The sequence below is a fragment of the Moschus berezovskii genome, chromosome 6, assembly GCF_049115385.1.
Source record: "Moschus berezovskii isolate FMDL1 chromosome 6, NW_MosBer_1.0, whole genome shotgun sequence".
In the NCBI taxonomy this organism is placed as follows: Eukaryota; Metazoa; Chordata; class Mammalia; order Artiodactyla; family Moschidae; genus Moschus; species Moschus berezovskii.
The window spans coordinates 46,084,418-46,108,703 of NC_142465.1; the positions used below are offsets into that span (position 1 = coordinate 46,084,418).

General features: G+C 36.5%; 1 protein-coding gene across 5 annotated transcripts in view; it reads left to right on the forward strand.

Annotated features, from left to right (window-relative positions):
- Positions 1–24,286, forward strand: part of ABCD2 (ATP binding cassette subfamily D member 2) — a 94,185-nt gene that overhangs the window by 19,158 nt on the left and 50,741 nt on the right. For all 5 annotated transcript variants that reach the window (XM_088836692.1, XM_055395229.2, XM_088836693.1 and 2 more), the window contains one exon: positions 3,992–4,137. In XM_088836692.1, coding sequence (XP_088692818.1) covers positions 3,992–4,137 — 146 coding nt within the window. The remainder of the gene's footprint in view (positions 1–3,991; positions 4,138–24,286) is intronic.

The window sequence follows — 24,286 nt, forward strand, 5'->3', positions numbered from 1 at the left end:
CTTTCAATGTTTCAGGTGCACAGCAAAGTGATTCAGTTATACATATACACAAATATTATTTTTGAAATTATTTTCTATTATAGGTTATTACAAGATATTAACTATAGTTCCCTCTGAAAAGAAAGTGAAAGTTGCTCAGTCTCATTTGACTCTTTGTGACCCCATGGACTATACAGTTCATGGAATTCTCCCGGCCAGAATACTGGAGTGGGTAGCCTTTCCCTTCTCCAGGGGATCTTCCCAACCCAGGGATTGAACCCAGGTCTCCTGCATAGCAGGTGGATTCTTTACCAGCTGAGCCCCAAGGGAAGCCCAAGAATACTGGAGTGGGTAGCCTATCCCTTCTTCAGCGGATCTTCCCAACCCAGGAATCCAACCAGGGTCTCCTGCATTGCAGTTGTATTCTTTACCAACTGAGCTATGAGGGTAGCCCATACTATATAGCATAGTTCCCTCTGCAATACGGTAAACCTTTGTTGCTTATTGCATATCTATTTTCTTAATTAGAAATCTAGCATTCAATCCATACAAAGTCAAAGAAGTGGAATCAAAATGTTATAAATTTTTTAGTTAGGCAAAAATTTGAAAGTTTAAAAAAAATTATATATATATATATACACACACAAAAGCTTTTCAACTATGCTTAATAAAGGCTTGAGAAAAAACATCAAGAAAAAAAGTAGACATGGAAAAGTGATAAACATAAACTAAATGAAATGGGAGCACTGGATATGAAATAGAAAAAATGAAACAAACTAGATAAAAGTAAAATATCATCATATAGTCCAGTTGGTTTTAAACATGACCGCTCATTAGAAACGTATCTGGAGATCTGGATAAAAAAAGCAGTGCAATACCTGGGCATTTGTAATTTTCAAACGATTTTAAGATAATTCTGATATGCATCTGGATTTTAAAAAGTGATTGCAGTTTTTTCTATTAAATCCTAACTTTGGTGATATAGAATTCCATTATTTTTCTGTTGACCAATCATGATACAATGGTATTAAGTGAGTAATGGTTACATAGTCACAATAATAAAAAATAATTATCAGTTTTCACGGTCAGTATCCAGACAAAAAATAAAAGAAAATTACAATTGCAAGTCATAATGGGAACATGAATAACTTAACAATATTAAAAAAAAAATTTGTTCAAATTGAGGGAAGAGGTGGTCAAGCAGAGTGTGTGATAATTGGAAGTGCATACATGCACATGTTTTCATCCGCCCAACCAGTCTGTGTCTTTCGGTTGGTGCATTTAATCCATTTACAAAAGTAATTATTGATATGTATGATCCTATTACCATTTCTTAATTGTTTTGTTTTGTTTTTTTTCTGTAGGTCTTTTCCTTCTCTTGTTTCCTGCCTAGAGAAGTTCCTTTAGCATTCATTTTAAAGCTGGTTTCGTGGTGCTGAATTATCTTAAATTTGCTTGTCTGGAAAGCTTTTGATTTCTCCATCAAATCTGAATGAGAGTCTTGCTGGGTAGAGTATTCTGGTCTGTAGCCTCTTCCCTTTCATCACTTTAAATATATCATGCCATTCCCTTCTGGCTTGTAGTATTTTCATTGAGAACTCAGCTGATAGTGTAATGGGAGTTCCCTTGTATGTTATTTGTCGTTTTCCCATTGCTGATTTGAATATTTTATGTCTTTAATACAATTTTGTCAGCTTGATTACTGTATGTCTCAGTGTGTTCCTCCTTGGATTTATTCTACCTGGGATTCTCTGTGCTTCTTGGACTTGGTTGACTATTTCCTTTCCCCTATTAAGGAAATTTTCAGCTATTATCTCTTCAAATATTTTCTCAGATCCTGTCTCTCTCTCTTCTTCTGGGACCCATATAATGCAAATCTTGGTCTGTTTAATGTTGTCCGAGGGTCTCTTAGGCTGCCTTCATTTCTTTTCATTCTTTTTTCTATATTCTTTTCTGCGGCAGTGATTTCTACCATTCTGTCCTCCAGGTCGTTTATCAGTTCTTCTGCCTATTATTTTGCTATTAATTCCTTCTAGTATATTATTCATCTCTGTTTGTTTATTTTTTAGTTCTTGTAGGTCTTTGGTAAATATTTCTTGCATCTTCGCCATTGTTTCCCTGAGATCTTGGATCATCTTCTCTATCATTATTCTGAATTCTTTTTCTGAAAGTTTGCCTATCCCAACTTAATTTAGTTGGTTTTCTGGGGCTTTTATCTTGTCCCTTCAATGGGGACATAACTTTCTGCTTTTTCATCCTGATTAACTTTCTGTAAGGTGGATTTTGTTTAGCTGCTAGGGATTGCTTCTTCTTGCTTCTTCTGTCTGCCCTCTGATGGATGAGGCTAAGAGGCTTGTGTAAGCTTCCTGTTGGGAGGGATTGGCAGTGGGTCTTGCTCTCGAGGACAGGGCCTTGTTCAGTAAAGCTTTAATCTAATTATCTGCTGGTGGGAGGGGTTGGTCCCTCTCCCTGATAGTTGGTTCTAAGTGATCTAGCCCTGGGGTCTATGATCTCTCTGATAGGGTTAAACCCCAAGAGGGCTTACACCAAGGGAGACCTTCTGAACCTGCTGCTGCTAGTGCCCTCATCCTTGTAGTGAGTCCCTGCTGACCCAGGCCTCCACAGGAGGCCTTCCAACTCTAACAAGTAGTTTTGGTTCAGTCTCCTGTGGGGTCACTGCTCCTTTTCTCTGAGTATTGGTATGCACAAGACTTTTTTTTTGCCGTCCATTACTGGAGTCTTTGTTTCCCTCAGTCCTGTAGAAGTCCTATAATCAACTTCTACTGGCCTTCAAAGCCAGATTCCCTGGGGATTCCCAGTCCCTTTGTCAGATTCCCCAGACTGGGAAGCCTGATGTAGTAATCAGAACCTTCCTAACAGTTGGAGAACTTCCTTGATATTATTGTTCTCCAGGTTCTGGGTCACCCACCTGGCAGGTATGGGATTTGATTTTATCACGATTGAGCCCCCCTCCTGCTGTCTTGCTGTGGCCTCTTCTTTGTCTTTGGTTGTGGGGGTTCTTTTTTCAGTGAGTTCCAGCATCCTCCCCTCGATGGTGGTTCAACAGCTAGTTGTGATTTTGGAGCTCCCATAGAAGGGAATGAGCACGTGCCTTTCTACTCTGCCATTTTGAACTGGAAGCCTATAGTCATTTTTTAATCACTGATTATAAAATATCATTTATTTTAAAAAGTAAATACAATTTCTGAATTATGTTTCTTTTCCTTGATCTTCACAATACCTTTTAAATAGCAAATTGATAACTTCTTGATTCTATTGGTTGGAATGGGAGCTCATGAAATTTATTGTTTAAATTTAAATGATAAATAAGATGAAAGATTCTAAGAAAAGTATCAAATCAACATGGATATGTTGTTTTTTTATGTGTGTGTATATTTGTTTTAATTCATCCATAGGCATTAGACTATATTACAGTCCTCGTGCTTATTTCTGTCTTAATTTGGTAAACCTATCTTCTCTCTGTGTGAATAAAGAAAAATTAGGTTCATTTTATACTTATTATGTTCTTGGATCATTTGTATAATATTTCAGACTACTGAACTAAACAACCCAGCCAGCTCTTAGAAAAACTAGTTTGTAGCTAATTAACTTCAACTTACAAATACAGCAAAGTTGTATTTTAATTAAAATAAGTTTCATCAAATATTAATATTAAATAAATTTATTCTAATTTAAATTAAATTTTTGCAGTTTCTTATTCCCACATGATAATGTTCCTTCATATCTGTGTAATGTGTGAAGATAAAACCTCAATGAAAATTTTGGGAAGTGAGTGCTCATTTCAAGGAGATCCATTATCTTTGGAACTGGACTGTTTTATGATGCTTTTAGCTTCAGAGCCAAATTTGATATTCTCAATCCTGATATATTTATCTTTGATTTATTTTCCTAGGTTATCATGTGTTTAAAAGTTTTTAAAAATCACTTTTAAATGCTGACAGATGAAATAATTTGTAAATATTGTAATTCCTAATTTTATTTCTTATCGTAGGTAGAAGAAGGAATGCATCTTTTGATAACTGGTCCCAATGGTTGTGGGAAAAGTTCTCTCTTCAGAATTTTAAGTGGACTCTGGCCTGTATATGAAGGAGTCCTATATAAACCACCTCCACAACATATGTTCTATATTCCACAAAGGTGGGTAAAGTTTTTTATAGCACAAGGAAAAATTTTCTTTTGCTTTTGAATTATCTTGATTCCTTAAGCTCTTCTGCAAGTAATCTTTCAAGCATTTTTTTGAGAGAAACTATTAAGGAAATAAATATTATCCTAAAAAGTTTTATTACTTCTTTGACTACAATAGTTTCCAGGAAAATACCAATTCTTTTCATTTTCACTTCTCATTGTAATGAACATTCAAAAGACTATAGACGTTGGCCTCAAGAAATAGTAGGCTAGTCCAAAGAATAATTATATTGCTTTAGATATAATCTCTATTATCTCTTCTCACAGAAATGAGTGGTACTTGAATAGTATGCTAGTCTTTTCATAAAGCTGCATATATTTATATGTTCTGAAATTGTTCACTTATGTTTTTAGAGCCTCTGTATAGTAATCTTTATCACAATTCTATGTAATTAATTAATGATTTAGAACTACTTTAATTAAAATATTTTACTTTAAGAATGAATATAAAAGTAAGCATAGAAATATTTAAAAGATTGTTTCATCTATAATTTTTAGCTATCTTCCTTCATAACAATGTACAGATGTCTAAACAGAAACTTATACCTGAAAATTTGGAATATTCATTGTGGATGAGACAGTGAAATTTAAAGAAACAGATCTCATGTTCATCCAACCCAGTAATTTTTCCCACCTTAGGTTAGGTTGACATCATAAAAGTACTTCTACCGTGCTAGAGGACAATTCTGTGGGGCCTAATCAAGCACCTATGCTGGAATTATAGTACAGGAGCAAATATAAAAGTTCCATTAAATGTGTGCTATCACATCTCTTTTGTTCCTTTTCTTTTGTCAGAAAATGTTTGTACCATCCTGCCCACTGGACTAATTTTTAGATCTTATATTACAGCTATGCAGATGAGTTTTTGTAGGACTTTTTCCCTGAAGTAAAACCTATCGTAGTGGTATTAAGCTATCTGAAGTGTAGAATGATGAACTGTATTAGCAATAAGAACATATTGGATGTGAGCAGTGCTGTGAATACTTGTGTTTAACACAAAATAGATAACATCTGTGATACCAGAATTATTGAATCTTTCTGTCTGTGCTTTAGATTTCTTTTGGGAAAGCTTCTGGATCTGAAAACTAAATAGTAGTGCCAAAGTTTAAGTTTCAGGTATTAATACATTAAGTAGACTGATTTTGATTTTCTATTTATGTTATAAAGCATAAAATTGTGAGGAAAATATTCTGTTATAGCATGGAATCAACTCCTTTAATGCAAATAGAATAATATACATAAATTTTATGTTTTGAGCTATTTTAGATTTCATTTATAGTATAAAAACAGTTCTTGAATATAGCTATAACCTGAGCAATAAAAGACATTTCCAAGACTAAGAAAGTTCCTAATTAACAAAGTCATCCTTCAGAAATGAAGGAAAAAGACTTTCCCAGACAAACAAAAGAGGAGGGAATTCATCTCCATTAGATCTGCTGTACAGGAAATGAGAAGAAGAGTTTTTCAAATTGAAATGAAATGATGCTAATTAGTAGCATGAAAACACACAAAAATATACAGTATTAGTAAATGTAAATATATACTCAAATTCATAATACTTGAATACTGTATTATGGTGGTGTGTTAACTATCTAACTCTTAGTATGAATGTTAAAGGATAAGAATATTAAAATTACTATAGCTAGTATAATTTATTAATGAACACACAACATAAAAAGAGGTAAATTGTGATGTTATAAACATAAAAGGGGGAGACTAAAAGGGTAGAGGTTTTATATGCAATTGAAGTAGTTAATATAAAACTTGTAAAATGTTTTATTTATGCCTCATAGGAACCACCAGGGTTTCCCCAATGGCTCAGCAGGTAAAGAATCATTCCGCAGTGTAGGAGACACAGGGGACTGCATTCAGTCCCTGGGTCGGGAAGATCCTCTGCAGGAAGAAATGGCAACCCATTCCAATATTCTTGCCTGGAAAATCCCATGGACAGAGGAGCCTGGCAGGCTGCAATCCATGGGGTCGCAGAGTCGGACACAAATGAGCATGCACAAATGCATAGGAACCACAAAGTACAAACCTAAAGTAGATTCACAATAGATAAAGATAAGGGAATTAGAGCATTCCACTATGGAAATCACCAATTCACAAGGAAAGGCTGCATGAGAGGAAGAAAGGAACAAGGGACAAAGCACCCAGAAAGCAATAACATGGCATTAGTAAGTCCTTATCTGTCAATGATTAGTTTAAATGTAAATATACTGACTTATCCAACCAAAAAACATAAATGGCTAGAAGATATACTTTACACTGGTTACAAGACAACCACTTCAGCTTTAAAGACACACATAAACTGAAAATGAAGGGATGGAAAAAAGGTATTCCATCTAAATGGAAACCAAAGGAGAACAAGGGTGGTTACACTTATATTAGAAAAATTAGATTTTAAGCCAAAAATGCTAAAAAGAGACAAAGAAGGTCATTATACAACAGTGGGATCAATTCATCAAGAAGATATAACAGTTGTAATATATATGCACTCTATATCAGAACACCTTAATATATTAAGCAAATACCAACAGATCTGAAGGGAGATAGACAATAATACATTAATAGCTGGGAACATCAGTACCCCACTTTTGACAGTGGATAAATCATCCAGACAGAAAATCAACAGGGAAATATGGGACTTGAACCATATTTTAGACCAAATAGACTTAACAGACAAATATAGACATTCTATTCAACAGCAGTAGAATACACTTCTCAATCATGTACAGAACATTCTCTAGCATATTTTATGATATGAGACAAAATAAATCTTAGCCAATTTAAGAAGACTGAAGTCATACCAAGTATTTTTCCCATCATAATGCTATGAAACACAACCTATAAGAGGAGGAGGGCTGAAATTTTTACAAATATGTGGAAATTAACACACTCCAGACCAACCAGTGAGTCAAAGAAGGAATCAAAAAAGAAATTAAGAAATATATTGAAAAAAACGAAAATGGAAACACAATTTATGAAAATCTATGGAATATGGCAATAGCAGTTCTGAGAAGGATGCTTATAGAAATAAATGTCTAAATTAAGAAAAAAAGAGATTTCAAGTAAACCTAATATTTCAAGGATCTAGAAAAAGGGTAACAAAGTCCAAAGTTTGAAAGAGGAAGGAAATAACAAAAAGGGAAGAAATAAATGAAATTGAGACCAGAAAACAAAAGGAAAAGATCAATTAAAAAATCAATAAATAAATGAAATAGAGACCAGAAAACCAATAGAAAAGATCAATAGAAACTAAGAAATAATTATTTGTAAAAATAATATTAGTGAACTTTATCTCTGCTAACAAAGAGACAAAAAGAATAAATAAAATAAGAAAGAAAAGATGAGAGTATTACCACAGAAATACACAGGATCATTAGACTACTATAATAATATGAACAATAATGTGCCACAAAGTAGAAACCTAGAAGAAATGGATAAATGCTTACAAACAGAAAATTTACCAAAACTGAATCATGAAGAAGTAAAAAAAATATCAGTAACAAGTACGGAAATTGAATCAGTAATCTAAAATCTCCCCAAAACAAAAGCTAGTTGGTTTCTAATAGTTGTTCAGTTGTTAATTTCTGTCTGACTCTTTGTGACCCCATGGACTGTAGCATGCCAATCTTCCCCGCCCTTCACTATCTCCGAGTTTGCTCAGACTCATGTCCATTGAGTCAATGGTGCCATCCAACCATCTCATCCTCTGTCACCCCTTTCTCCTCTTGCCCTCAATCATTCCCAGCATGAGGGTCTCTTCCAATGAGTCATGGCATCAGGTGGCCAAAGTATTAGAGCTTCAGCTTCAGCATCATTTCTTCCAATGAATATTCAGGGTTGATTTCCTTTAGGATTGACTGGTTTGATCTCCTTGCAGTCCAAGGGACTCTCAAGAGTCTTCTCCTGCATCACAGATAGAAAGCCCCAATACTTCTGCACTCATCATTCTTTATGTTCCAACTCTCACATTGGTACACGACTATTGGAAAAACTATGGTTTTGACTGTATGGATCTTTGTTGGCAAAGTGATGCCTCTGCTTTTTAATATGCTATCTAGGTTTGTCATTTCGGAGAAGGCAATGGCAAGCCACTCCAGTACTCTTGCCATAGCTTTTCTTCCAAGGAGCAAGCATCTTTTAATTTCATGGCTGCAGTCACCATCAGCAGTGATTTTGGAGCCCAAGAAAATGAAATCTGCCACTGTTTCCATTTTTTCTCCATATATTTGCCATGAAGTATGGGAATAGATGCCATATTCTTAGTTTTTTGAATGTTGAGTTTTAAGTGAGCTTTGTCACTCTCTTCTTTCATCTCTATCAAGAGACTCTGGTTCCTCTTCACTTTCTGCCATTAGGATGGTATCATCTGCATATCTGAGGTGGTTTTTTCTCCCAGCAGTCTTGATTCCATCTTGTGATTCATCTATCCTGGCATTTTGCATGATGTATTCTGCATGTAAGTTAAATAAACAGGGTGACAATGTACAGTCTTGACCTACTCCTCTCCAAATTTTGAACCAGTCCTTTGTTCCATGTCTGGTTCTAACTGTTGCTTCTTGGCCTATATGCAGGTTTCTCAGGAGACAAGTATGGTAGTCTGGTATTCCCATCTCTTTATGATTTTCCCACAGTTTGTTGTGATCCACACAGTGAAAGGGTTTAGCATGGTCAGTTAAGTAGAAATATATGTTTTTCTGGAATTTTCTTGCTTTTGCTATGATACAATGGGTATTGGCAATTTGAAATCTGGTTTCTCTGCCTTTCCTAAATCCAGCTTGTACATCTGGAAGTTCTTGATTTAAATACTATTGAAGTCTAGTTTGTAGGATTTTGAGCATTACCTTACTAGCATGTGAAATGAGTGCAATTGTATGATAGTTTGAACATTCTCTGGCTTTGTCCTTTGGGATTGGAGTGAAAACTGATTCTTTTCCAGTCCTGAAGCCACTGATGAATTTTCCAAATTTGCTGGCGTATTTAGTGCAGTACTTTCACAACATCATCTTTTTGGATTTGAAATAGCTCCACTGAAATTCCATCACCTCAACTAGTTTTGTTCATAGTAATGCTTCCTAAGGCCCACTAGACTTCATACTCTAGGATGTCTGGCTCTAGGTGAGTGACCACACATGGTTATCTGGGTCATTAAGACCTTTTTTTGTATAGTTCTGTGTATTCTTGCCACCTCTTCTCAATCTCTCCTGCTTCTGGTATGTCCTTGCTTTTTCTCTCCTTTATTGTATCCATATTTGCATGAAATGTTCCCTGGGTATCTCTAATTTTCTTGCAGAGCTCTCTTGTCTTTCCCATTTTATTTTTTTCCTGTGTTTCTTTAAATTGTTCATTCAAGAAGGCTATGTTATGTTTCCTTGCTATTCTTTGGAATGCTGTATTCAGTTGCGTATATCTTTCCTTTCTTCCTTTGCATTTCACTTCTTTTCTCAGCTATTTGTAAGGACTCCTCAGACAACCATTTTGCCTTCTTGCATTTCTTCTTCTTTGGGACAGTTGTGGTCACTGCCTCCTGTACAGTGTTATGAACGTCATCCATAGTTATTCAGGCACTCTATCAAATCTAATCCATTGAAAATATTTGTCACTTCCACTGTGCAATCAGGGATTTGATTTAGGTCATACCTTAATGGCCTAGTGGTTTTCCCTAGTTTCTTCAATTTAAGCCTGAATTTTGCAATAAGAAGGTCATGTTCTGAACCACTGTTAGCTCCCAGTCTTGTTTTTGCTGACTGTATATAGCTTCTCCATCTTCGGCTGCAAAGAATATAATCAATCTGATTTTGATACTGAGTATCTGGTGATGTTCATGTGTAGAGTCATCTCTTTTGTCATTGGAAGAGGATGGTTACTATGACCAGTGTGTTCTGTTGGCAGCACTCTGTTAGCCTTTTCCCTGGCTCATGTTGTACTCCATGTCTAAACTTGCCTGTTATTCCAGGTATTTCTTGACTTCCTACTTTTTCATTCTAATCCTAATTCTAAACCATTCTATGATGGTTTCACTGGTGAATTCTAACAAACATTTAAAGAAGAATTAATAATAATCTCCTCAAATTCTTCAAAAAAATTGAAGATAAGGGAATACTCCCAAACCCATTTTATGAGGCCAGCATTACCTTTTTACCAAAGCCAGTTAAGGACATGGCAAGGTAAGAAAGCCACAAACCAATATCCATGCTGAATACAGATGCAAAACTTCTCAGCAAAATATTAGAAAACTGAATGTAACAACCATTAAAAGGAAGATACCCTGCTCAACTGGGACTTATCCCTGGGATGCACAGGTAGTTTAACATTGCAAATAAAGAAATATGATGCTAGAATGAAAGACCAATATCATATGTTCATCTCAATAGAGGCTGAAAAAGCATTTGACAAAATGTACATTCTTTCATAATAAAAACTCAGCAAGCTGGGTGTAGAAGGAACATACTTCAGCGTAATAAAGGCCATACATGACAGACTCAGAGATTATATCACATTCAATGGTGAGAGATTGAAAGCTTTCCCTCTAAGATCAGGAGCAAGACTCGGGTGCCTGCTCTGACCATTCTCATTCAGCAAAGTACTGGAAGCTCATAGTAATCAGGCAAGACAAAGAAAAGGCACTCAAATCAGAGAGAAAAGGTATTATATGTGTTTATGATCTTTACATAGATAAAGTCCTAAAGATTTCACCAGAAACATTTAGAACAAATCAATGAATTCAGTAAAAATTGAAGGATACAAAATCAGCATACAGAAATCAAGTGTGTTTCTGTATGCTGACAACAGCTCTTGAAAAAGAAATAAAGAAAAACAATTCCAGTTATTGTAGTATCAACAGCAATAAAGTTTTTTGGAATAAATTTTACTGAGGAAATGAAAGATCTGTATATTGAAAACTATAAGGAAACTAAAGAAAGTGCAAACAAATGGAAAGATGTCCCATGTTCATGAACTGAAATAATATTATTAAAATGTCCATAATGCACTAGATCATCTATAGATTCAACGCGATTCCTATGGAAATTCCAGTGGCATTTTCCACAGAAAAAGGAAAAACTATCCTAAAATTTTTGTGAACGCGTAAAAGACCCCAAATAGCCAAAGCAGTCATGAGAAAGAAAAATATTGCTGGAAATCTAACCCTTCCTGTTTCCAAATGCTGTTAGAAAGCTATAGTCTTGAAAACATTATGGTACTAGTATAAAAATAGACATAGACCAATGAATCAGAATGAAGGACCCAGAGATAAATGCCTACATATGGTCAATTATCATTTGCCAAGAGAGTAAAGACTATTCAAGGATAATCTCTTCAATAAATGGATTGGCAAAATAACTATATGCAGAAAATGAAATTGAACTTCTTCTTTACACCACTCACAAAAATGAACTTGAAATGGATTAAATGCCTAAATGTAAGGCCAGAAATTATAAAACTCTTAGAAGAAAATATTGGAAAAAGTCTTTGACATTGATCTGGCAATAATTTTTTAATATAACACCAAAAATGCAAGAAATAAAAGCAAAAGTCAATAGGTAGAACGACATCAAATTAAAAGTCTACACAGTGAAGGAAACTATCAACAAAATTAAAACCAACCTATGGAATAGGAGGAAATATTTGCAAATCATATCTGGTAAGCTGTCAATATACACAATATATAAGGAGCTCATACAATACAAAAAGGAAAAAAATTGTAGTTTAAAAATGGACAGAGGTTTTTGAATAGACATTTTCCCAAAGAAGATACACAGTTAATCCAACAGGTACATGAAAATGTACTCAATCTTACTAATCATCAGAGAAATGCAAGTCAAAACCACAATGAGATATAACCTCACACCTGTCAGAACGGCTCATCTCAAAAGATAAGAAATAACAAGTGTTGGCAGGGATGTGGAGAAAAGGAAACGTCTATCCATTCCTAGTGAGAATGTAAGTTGGTGGAGCCACTATGGAGAATAGTATGGAGATTCTTCAGAAAATTAAAAATAGAGCTGCTATGTGGTCTGCGCTCCCATGTTCATTGAGGCATTATTCACAATAGCCAAAACATGAAAACAATTAACAAATGAATGGAAAGATGTGGTATGTATTTATATACAATGGAATACCCTTAGGTCATGAAAAAGGAAATCCTGCCATTTGTGACAACGTAATGGCATAGGTCTGACAGAGAAAGATAAATACTATATTGATATCATCTATATATGGAATCTAAAACAGCTAAACCTGTATAAACAGAGTAGAATGGTGGTTACCAGAGGCTGAAGAGTCTGAGGGATGGGGAGATATTGGTTCAAAGTACAGACTTACAGTTAGAAGTTGAATAAGTTCAGTAAATTTGACTGACATCATTGTGATTAGAGTTAATAGTAACAAATTATATACTGGAAGTTGTTAAAGAGTAGGCCTTTAATAGTCTCACCACAAAAGAAGTGGCAATTATGTGAGTAACAGATGTGTCAGGTAATGCTAAAATGATAATTATTTTGCTATATGTAAGTGTATGAAATCAACAGGTTTATAACTTGAACTTACATAAATTGTATGTCAATTTTGTCTCAGTAAACATGGAAAAAATGCCACTGAGCTGTATAATTAAAAATAGTTAATATGGTAAATTTTATTTTATATGTATTTTATTGCAGTTTTTAAAGTGGAAAAAAAAAGAGAAAATAGTACTTAAATTCCAGTCTTTGCTCTCAGGATAACTAACTATGTCATTCTGCAACAAACATAAATCACTAGGAAACTTTTTCTTAGTTATGAAATTTACTGTTCCCTAGGCAAAAAATCGGGCTTCCCTGGTAGCTCAGAGGTTAAAGCATCTGCCTGCAATGCAGGAGAGCTGGGTTCAGTCCCTGGGTTGGGAAGATCTCCTGGAGAAGGAAATGGCAACCCTCTCCAGTATTCTTGCCTGGAAAATCCCATGGACAGAGGAGCCTGGTGGGCTACACTCCATGGGGTAGCAAAGAGTCAGACACAACTGAGTGAATTCACTTTCACAGGCAAAAAATCAACTACAACTTAGTTAAGAACAAATGAGAATGAAATTCTATTTCTTAAGGTTAAAATTTTCAAATAATTAATGTTAAAATTAGTTTTATCTTGATTACAGAGTTTCTAGAAACTTGAGAATTTGTATTTATGTTTAGAATTCTACAGGGCCAATATCTTGCAAAAGAGCATAGAATTTATTTAAATGTATATGTAAACTAAGAGGGCCTAAACGTAGTATTTACGTTTAGTATTCTAAAAGCTACTGATTTTTCAAAAAAGTTTCAAAATAATCTTATGAGTCTTTATGATTTAAAAGAAAGCTGCTATGACCTATTTCAAAATATTTGTTGATAGATAATCTTTTCTTGTTAGGATATTCTCATTAATGAATATTATCTAGTATCTTATTGCATAGACACTATATAATTTATAGCAATAGAATGTAGCTTAAGTACTAATTTGTCAGGAAAAAAACTAAATTAAATGTAAAATTAAGTCTTATGTACCTATAGAACAAATTTCATAAGTCATAAACAGACCTTTGTAATAATCCCCCTGTTTTCACTTTTTGTGATTCAGATTTCTTGGTAGAGGATCAGTCTCCTTATACAATGATCAAATAAATTTGTTGTTATTTTCATGCAGAAAAAGAGTGGGTTTTGTTAAAGTGGATTTCTAACAATGCCATGTAATGTACAGAAAAAAAGTAAACAGGGTAAAAATGTTCTGAATAAGTATATTAGGACTACTTATTTTTGTAATGAAATTTTCAGAGAATTTGAAGAGCTTCTGTCCAGTCAGTTTACAAGTTGGGAGACCTGAATTCCTAAGAAACTGTGAAATCAGCTCAATATTTTCCCAATTAATGTATTCTGATACTTCAGCAATGTTAATAATGAGAGTCAGATAAAAGAAAATCAGGGTCTTGGGTTCATGAATACAAAAAAAAAAATTTATACTAGGTAAATTAGTTTCAAAGCAGTTTCCTCTCATCCCATAATCATCAAATGATTGGATATGAAAACTGTTTGAGCATTTGATACATTTTAGCAAAGAACATTTCCTCTATAATGTAGATTTAGCCACTTTAAATCTGTGGAATGGTGGATAATAAAATGCTTAGCTTTGCTCAGATAGTACTTAAACTATTTTGGAAATTTTAGGCTGTTTAAGGGGTTTTCTGGGTAGCTCAGCCGGTAAAGAATCCACCTGCAATGCTGGAGACCCTAGTTCGACTCCTGGGTTGGGAAATTCCCCTGAAGAAGGGATAGTCTATCCACTCCAGTATTATTGGGCTTCCTGGTGGCTCAGATGGTAAAAAATATGCCTACAATTCAGGAGACTTGGATTTGATCCCTGGGTGGGGGAAGATTACCTGGAGGAGGGCATGGCAATCCACTCTTGCCTGGAGAATCCCCATGGACAGAGGAGCCTGGCAGGCTACAGTCAATGGGCTGCAAAGAGTTGGACATGACTGAGCCACTAAGCACAGCACGGGCTGTTTGAGACTGAATTTCCTGAGCAGTGTGACTGTCCCCTTTAAATTGTTAATTGAAATTCATTGTTCTCCACTGTATTAGCCATCTGATCCTCAGGAAAATTCTTACACTTGAATACAGATCCTGAATTTCTTTTGTCAATTCTTGAGGCACTTTCACTGTCTTCTCACCACTAAAAGGCTGATTTATCATCTCTTTACCAGCTGAGTTATCAGAGAAATTATCAGGGCTTCCCTAGTGGCTCAGTTGGTAAAGAATCTGCCTGCAATGCAGGAGACCCAAGTTCGATCCTGGGTTGGGAAGATCCCTTGGATAAGGAAATGGCAGCCCACACCAGTATTCTTGACGGGAAAATTCCATGGACAGAGGAGTGGGACAGTCTGTAGTCCATGGAGTCCCAAAAAGTCAGACACGACTATGCAACTAACTTTCACTTTTATGATCTCTTGCTTTCACTAACCTACAATTTTATGGCTTATTAGTTACTTAGTTGCTGCTGCTAAGTCACCTCAGTCGTGTCCGACTCTGTGCGACCCCATAGACGGAAGCCCACCAGGCTCCCCCGTCCCTGGGATTCTCCAGGCAAGAACACTGGACTCTGAATCCCAACCTTCATTTGTTTAGTTCACTTGCTAACAAAATACTGGGAAAGGTTGGGGGTGGGAGGAGAAGGGGACGACGGAGAATGAGATGGCTGGATGGCATCACCGACTCTGTGGACATGAGTTTGAGTGTACTCTGGGAGTTGGTGATGGACAGGGAGGCCTGGCGTGCTGTGATTCATGGGGTCGCGGAGAGTCGGACACGACTGAGCGACTGAACTGAACTGAACTGAACAAAATACTATTATATGCTAACACTTAGCAAAATAGAAAATTGAAACATTTGATGGGGTTAAGGAAACAGTGAGTGAAGGAGAGGAAGGGAAGAAGGGAAGAAGGAAAGTAGGAAGACAGAGATGGAGGATGGAGGAGAGTGCAGGAAGCAAGACAGAGAAATAAGGCAGGAAAGCCTTGGGTTCCTTTGTACTACTTTTTTTTTTTTCTCTCCATTTCCCAGGGTATCAGTTGTATACATCACATATTTCTCCCCAGCAACAGTCTCCAGTTTGGCAACAACCCACCATGTAATTCCGTTCCCAAAGCTCCTGCTGTCACTGCCCTTTCTTCTTAGAAGTATCCAGGGAGAGAAATGTTGATCATGATCTTCCTACTATTGTAGACTTTATACCGAAATACACACTAAGGTCAACAGATTTAAAGTGGATTCAGACTTCCCACAATTTTGCATGACATTTGTACAAATTTGTACAAATTTTTTCTGCCCATACTTCACTTTGGAGTCTAAAAAGTAACAGGTTAAGAAAGTGAAAGTATTATAAGGATTGAATTAAATTTGACTAAACATTTTTTAAAAGAAAAGAGAAAGAATTGAGGGTGGAATGGTAGGAATATCATACTTCATATCTTGGGAAAATTATTTTTGTAAATGCTATACTCTTATTTTTTTTAAATCAGCATTTATTAAAGCCCTGCTTCAGCTGTTAGTGTTAACTAACTTTAGATGTTAGTAAGATGCTTTAGAGGTTAGTGAATAAAGAAAGACACAGTCACTCTCAACGTGAGTTTTGTTTCTTTAGTTTTCAGATACTTTCTAAGCAGAGTTGTCCTATCCACTGTCCTAATACACCAACCTGAAGACAGCAAATATTTATTAGACTCATCTCTATTAATAAATATGTCATTGGTACATACTGAAAATAATAGCATCCAACCCCTAGGTCCTTAACCATCGCTAAGATGTTCTTTCCATTGAAGTTCTTTGAATTACTTTTTAAAATTCTCTAGTCTTTGGGTCTGCCATCTCCTTAATTTCCACCTAAGAAGATCATCTCCTCTTTTTGAATAAATACATAATGCTAAAATTAGGTTAAATTTTAGTCTTTTAGTGCTTCCTGAAAACAGAAAAAGAAGTACCTTGTTTCTATACAACTCTCATTTCTTTTTGTCAGAGATATTCTGAAATTATAAATAACATTATATATCCACTCAGTTTTTGTTTACTAACTACTTCAGTCACAATATAGTCTATCCAAGTATCATGTTACTTAATCCTTTAAATGCAAATGTGACTTAAAAATCCAATACTTTGGCCACCTCATGCGACGAGTTGACTCACTGGAAAAGACTCTGATGCTGGGAAGGATTGGGGGCCGGAGGAGAAGGGGACGACAGAGAATGAGATGGCTGGATGGCATCACCGACTCGATGGACATGAGTTTGAGTGAACTCCGGGAGTTGGTGTTGGACAGGGAGGCCTGGCGTGCTGTGATTCATGGGGTCGCAAAGAGTCAGACACAACTGAGTGACTGAACTGAACTGAACTGAAAGTAGTTATGAATAATAGTTTTAAATGAAAAACACATTAAAATCCTAAATTTGGTTGTTCACAGGGATAACAGCATGACTAATTAGATTAATTAGATTGAACAGAGAATGAAATATAGATAATGTTGCTTGTATCTTTTAAGTATAAATAGTACCTATTGATTTAGGTCATATCTGAAAGGTCTAGTGGTTTTCCCTACTTTCTTCAATTTAAGTCTGAATTTAGCGATAAGGAGTTCATGATCTGAGCCACAGTCAGCTCCTGGTCTTGTTTATGCTGACTGTATAGAGCTTCTCCATCTTTGGCTGCAAAGAATATAATCAATCTGATTTCGGTGTTGACCATCTGGTGATGTCCATGTGTAGAGTCTTCTCTTGTGTTGTTGGAAGAGGGTGTTTGTTATGACCAGTGCATTCTCTTGGCAAAACTCTATTAGCCTTTGCCCTGCTTCATTCCATGTTCCAAGGCCAAATTTGCCTGTTACTCCAGGTGTTTCTTGACTTCCTACTTTTGCATTCCAGTCCCCTATAATGAAAAGGACGTCTTTTTTGGGTGTTAGTTCTAAAAGGTCTTGTAGGTCTTCATAGAACCATTTAACTTCAGCTTCTTCAGCGTTACTGGTTGGGGCATAGACTTGGATTGCTGTAATATTGAATGGTTTGCCTTGGAAACGAACAGAGATCATTCTTTCGTTTTTGAGAATGCATCCAAGTACTGCATTTCGGACTCGTTTGTTGACCATGATGGCTACTCCATTTCTTCTAAGGGATTCCTGCCCACAGTAGTAGATATAATGGTCATCTGAGTTAAATTCACCCATTCCAGTCCATTTCCAGAGATCAAATAGCCAACATCCGCTGGATCATGGAGAAAGCAAGAGAGTTCCAGAAAACCATCTATTTCTGCTTCATTGACAATGCCAAAGCCTTTGACTGTGTGGCTCACAATAAACTGTGGAATATTCTGAAAGACATAGGAATACAAGACCACCTGAACTGCCTCTTAAGAAACCTGTATGCAGGTCAGGAAGCAACAGTTAGAACTGGTCATGGAACAACAGACTGGTTCCAAATAGGAAAAGGAGTACGTCAAGGTTGTATATTGTCACCCTGCTTATTTAACTTATATGCAAAGTACATCATGAGGAACGCTGGGCTGGAAGAAGCACAGGCTGGAATCAAGATTTCCGAGAGAAATATCAATAACCTCAGATATGCAGATGACACCACCCTTACGGCAGAAAGTGAAGAGGAACTCAAAAGCCTCTTGATGAAAGTGAAAGAGGAGAGTGAAAAGGTTGGCTTGAAGCTCAACTTTCAGAAAACAAAGATCATGGCGTCTGGTCTCATCAATTCCTGGGAAATAGATGGGGAAAGAGTGGAAACAGTGTCAGACTTTATTTTTTTGGGCTCCAAAATCACTGCAGATGTTGATTGCAGCCATGAAATTAAAAGACGCTACTCCTTGGAAGGAAAGTTATGACCAACCTAGATATCATATTAAAAAGCAGAGACATTACTTTGCCAACCAAGGTCCATCTAGTCAAAGCTATGGTTTTTCCCGTGGTCATGTATGGATATGAGAGTTGGCCTGTGAAGAAAGCTGATCGCCGAAGAATGGATGCTTTTGAACTGTGGTGCTGGAGAAGACTCTTGAGAGTCCCTTGGACTGCAAGGAGATCCAACCAGTCCATTCTAGAGGAGATCAGTCCTGGGTGTTCATTGAAAGGACTGATGCTAAAGCTGAAACTGCAATACTTTGGCCACCTCATGCGACGAGTTGCCTCACTGGAAAAGACTCTGATGCTAGGAGGGATTGGGGGTGGGAGGAGACAGAGACAACAGAGAATGAGATGGCTGGATGGCATCACTGACTCTGTGGACATGAGTTTGAGTGAACTCCGGGAGTTGGTGATGGACAGGGAGGCCTGGCGTGCTGTGATTCATGGGGTCGCAAAGAGTCAGACACGACTGAGCAACTGAACTGAACTGAACTGACTGAGTACCTATTGATCATGCTGTGCATAAATCATATTAAATAGAATATGTTAAATGATTAAAGTTCAAGGGATTATAAACTTTACTACTTAGAGTTGCACAGCAGTTTAAAGCCAGGGTCAAAATTCACCAAATCTTTGGATACAAATCCTCTGTATTCACTGCCTCTTATTTAGGATTAATAAGATAGACATATTAAAAACATCTACCCCTGATTGAAAAAGAAAAACCTACTATTTGATCTTAAATATTTTCTCAGAGAAGATGAATTCATTTTCTCTTAATAAAATAAAAAGCTTCTCTAGCAAAGCCCCAAATTTATGGGGAATAACAAACTATTATTCTTTTACAGTTTGCATTCACTTTAAAAAATTTCTATATTCTTCAAATGTTTTTCTTAGAAGAGCTTGAGACATGAAATCTCATCTTTTAGAAGTGCCAACATTTAAGTCATGTTTTCTTTTATGGAATTTCCATTCATCTCTTTAATGATATAGTTTTTGTATTTTTAAAATAAAGCAAATTAATATTTATTTTTGATCATCTAATGATATCCTGAGATAATTGGTGAATTCTAGGGCATCTTGCGGAGAAGGCAATGGCAAGCCACTCCAGTACTCTTGCCTAGAAAATCCCATGGATGGAGGAGCCTGGTGGGCTGCAGTCCATGGGGTCGCTAAGGGTCGGACACGACTGAGCGACTTCACTTTCACTTTTCACTTTCGCACATTGGAGAAGGAAATGGCAACCCACTCCAGTGTTCTTGCCTGGAGAATCCCAGGGATGGGGGAGCCTGGTGGGCTTCCGTCTATGGGGTCACACAGAGTCGGACACGACTGAAGTGACTTAGCAGCAGCAGCAGGGCATCTTGAGCAAAGACTGATCATCTCTAGGCTATTACTATTAACACAATCTATTGCTGTGTATTAGTCACTGTTCTACACATATTACATGTTTCTAATTTTTGTATATGACAACCCATAAAGCTGTTGTTAGTATCCTTATTTTATAGATGAGAAAGCTTGGAGAGACTGCAGTCATTCCATTGATAAATTTTGGAGCCAGCATTTGAACTTAGGCATGTCTGACTCTAAAGTCACTTTGTCCTGCTTATTGCCAGCAGCAGGGGACATGTTTCTGAAAAATTACTACTCTCTTGCCTGCCCTTGAAAGTGAGTATTGCCAGTTAAGGTTGTTTGCTGGGTTGCTAGTTGTTGCTGAAATTGTACTAATATCAAGCTACTGTTTGGAAGCAGAAATCCTTATAATGCTTGGAATACAGGGCAATCCAAGTCAATTTAAACATAAAGGTTAGCACAGATACTTGGCTATCATTTATGTTAATGTGAAAGAAGCTATATTCTTGTATAAAAGTGAAATTCATTTAAACTGTGTTCATATCACTTTCAAAATAGAATATGTTCTCTATTTTTTCCTATTCTTCTAAAATCCATTTCTTTATAAAATATAAATTAATCTCTCAAAAATATGCTGTTAGTTTTAAATCAGTCTTCTTGCAAAAGTATAAAATAAGCAAATCTTAGTTTTCATGATGCATTGTGATTTAAAAATTATTATTTACCATTTATTTTGTCAAAAGAGGAGATTATCTTACTCATCAGAACATACTGTGTTATGTTTTAGGAAAGTCAGTAGAATGGACAAAATACTTAAATAATACCAGTAATCTAATATAATAATAAATAAAACAAAGTTGACTTTTAAGAAGTTTGCATTCTTCTTAGTCTGGGAGTACTTTGATTATTACACTAAGAGTATTCTTATTACTGCTTGTAAATAACACTATCCCTCCTCTTTAAAAGGTGTGCACATGTCTCCTGTAGTACCTAGAAGTATCTTTTCTTAGAAACATAATTTCAGTTAAGTATATATTTTCAGTTGAATATTTCTTCTTTTTTGCTGCATATTTATTTTAAGAATATTGTGAATGACATGCATTGAGGACTCAAACCTGGTTCTTGCTGTTCAAGAAAAAAGTCTGATGATATAATTGGTCCCAAAATGTGCATTTATATGAATTATTAATAGCTAGATTTTATGGCTTTCAGATTGCTAACTTATTACTATGGCAACACAGCAGTACTTCAGTTCAGTTCAGTCGCTCAGTCGTGTCCGACTCTCCGCGACCCCATGAATCACAGCACGCCAGGCCTCCCTGTCCATCACCAACTCCCGGAGTACACTCAAACTCATGTCCACAGAGTCGGTGATGGCATCCAGCCATCTCATTCTCCATCGTCCCCTTCTCCTCCCGCCCCCAACCTTTCCCAGCATCAGAGTCTTTTCCAGTGAGTCAGCTCGTCGCATGAGGTGGCCAAAGTATTGCAGTTTCAGCTTTAGCATCAGTCCCTCCAATGAACACCCAGGATTGATCTCCTTTAGAATGGACTGGTTGGATCTCCTTGCAGTATAAGGGACTCTCAAGAGTCTTCTCCAACACCACAGTTCAAAAGCATCCATTCTTCGGCGATCAGCTTTCTTCACAGTCCAACTCTCACATCCATACATGACCACGGGAAAAACCATTGCCTTGACTAGACGGACCTTGGTTGGCAAAGTAATGTCTCTGCTTTTTAATATACTATCAAGGTTGGTCATAACTTTCCTTCCAAGGAGCAAGCGTCTTTTAATTTCATGGCTGCAATCAACATCTGCAGTGATTTTGGAGCCCCAAAAAATAAAGTCTGACACTGTTTCCACTGTTTTTCCATCTATTTCCCATTTAGCTGTACCTTATTCTTAAACTTATCATACTTTAAATACATGAGTATCGCTATAAAATTTTGATCAGTACTGTTCACAGTTAAATTCTGGATGGCTATCCCCGGTGGCCGAGATGGTAAAGAATCTACCTCAAATACAGGAGACCCGGGTTCAATCCCTGGGTCAGGAAGATTCCTTGGCAAAGGGAATGATAACCCACTCCACTAATCTTACCTGGAGAATTCCATGGACAGAGGAGCCTGGAGGGCTACATTCCATGGGGTTGCAAAGTGTAGGACATTAACTGAGCAACTAACGCACATGAACTATTTAACATTTTGGGTGATCATTCCAGAGACTTTCAAGTTCAGAGTTAACATTTCTTAATCTTTCTTTTTCATTCTACTTTGTCTTCTTTAAAGAGAAAAATAGAGAATGGTATAAAAATGAGTATTAACCTTAATAAATGTAAATCAGTTCAGTTCAGTCATTCAGTTGTGTCCGACTCTTTGTGACCCCATGGACTGTGGCATGCCAAGCTTCCCTGTCCATCACCAACTCCCAGAGCTTGCTCAAACTCATGTCCATTGAGTCAGTGATGCCCACCAACCATCTCATTCTCTGTCATCCCCTTCTCTTCCTGCCGTCAGTCTTTCCCAACATCAGGGTCTTTTCCAATGAGTCAGTGTCCAAACAACTTCAGCTTCAGAATCAGTCCTTCCAATGACTATTCAGGACTGATTTCCTCAGTCCAAGGGACTCTCAAGAGTCTTCTCCAACACCACAGTTCAATAGGATCACTTCTTCAGCCCTCAGGTTCCTTTATGATCCAACTCTCACATCCATACATGACTACTGGAAAAACCATAGCTTTGTCTAGATGGATCCTTGTCAGCAAAGTAATGACTCTGCCTTTTAATATGCTGTCTAGGTTGGTCATAGCTTTTCTTCCATGGAGCAAATATCTTTTAATTTCATGGCTGCAGTCACCATCTACAGTGATTTTGGAGCCCAAGAAAATAAAGTCTCTTAAACTGTTTCCATTGTTTCCCTATCTATTTGCCATAAAGTGATGTGATCAGATGCCATGATCTTAGTTGTTCGAGTGTTGAGTTTTAAGTTAGCTTTTTCACTCTCCTCTTTCACTTTCATCAAGAGGCTCTTTAGTTCCTCTTTGCTTTATGCCATAAGGGTGGTGTCATCTGCATATCTGAGGTTATTGATATTTCTCCCAGCAATCTTGATTCCAGCTTGTGCTCTACCCAGCCCAGCATTTTGCATGATGTACTCTTCATATAAGTTAAATAAGCAGGGTGACAATATATAGCCTTGATGTACTCCTTTCCCAATTTGGAATCAGTCTGTTGTTCCATGTCCAGTTCTAACTGTTGCTTCTTGACCTGCATACAGATTTCTCAGGAGGTAGGTCAGGTGGTCTGGTATTCCCATCTCTTGAAGAATTTCCCACAGTTTGTTGTGATCCACACAATCAAAGACTTTAGCATAGTCAATAAAGCAGTAGATGCTTTTCTGGAATCCTCTTTCTTTTTCTATGATCCAGCTGATATTGGCAATTTGATCTCTGATTCCTCTACCATTTCTAAATTCAACTTGAACATCTGGAAGTTCATGGTTCAGGTACTGTTGCAGCCTGGCTTGGAGAATTTTGAGCATTACTTTGCTAGTGTGTGAATAAATGTCAATACATTTTCCCAAAAGTCATGTATTGTCAAATATTTAATATAGGAAAGTAGAGAGTATAATACAAATTTTAAAAGTACCCTGAAACATTTGTAATATAACTATAAAAAGCCATAATCCCTGTATGTGGATTTGATCTCTAATAATTCTACTTATAATTTACTATTATAATTAACAGTTTTAAGTATAGATGCATTCCAAGTAATTTCAGATAACAAAATAAATTTTGATAATTGCTTAATTCATGATAATAATTTAAATTATATTGGTAGTAGTACTCCTAGGTGGTGCTAGTGGTAAAGAACCTGCCTGCCAATGCAGGAGACATAAGAGACGCAGGTTCAATTCCTGGGTTGGGAAGATCCCCTGGAAGAGGACATGGCAATCCACTCCAGTGTTCTTGCCATGAGAATCCTATGGACAGAGCAGCCTAGCAGGCTATAGTCTGGGTCAGCACAAAGTGGAACACGATTGTAGCAACTTATCTCAGCACAGAACATGATACCTATAGATTTATTCCAAAATCCTTCCCACAAGAAATAGAGTTAATTCTGGATTTTACTTAGGGAAAGTAAATTGAAGCTAGATAGTGTTTCCTTTATGATATCTACTAATTATATCTATTTCTTTTGTTGTTTGTACAAGGTATATTGCCTGATATACTTTCTGTTGGGCCAGAGTATGCAAGCTAATAACTTTCTGACATAGTAATTGACCTACCTGAAATATTTAGAAGTTAGTCTGACTAAGTCTATATATCTAGAAAAGAAAGTTTAG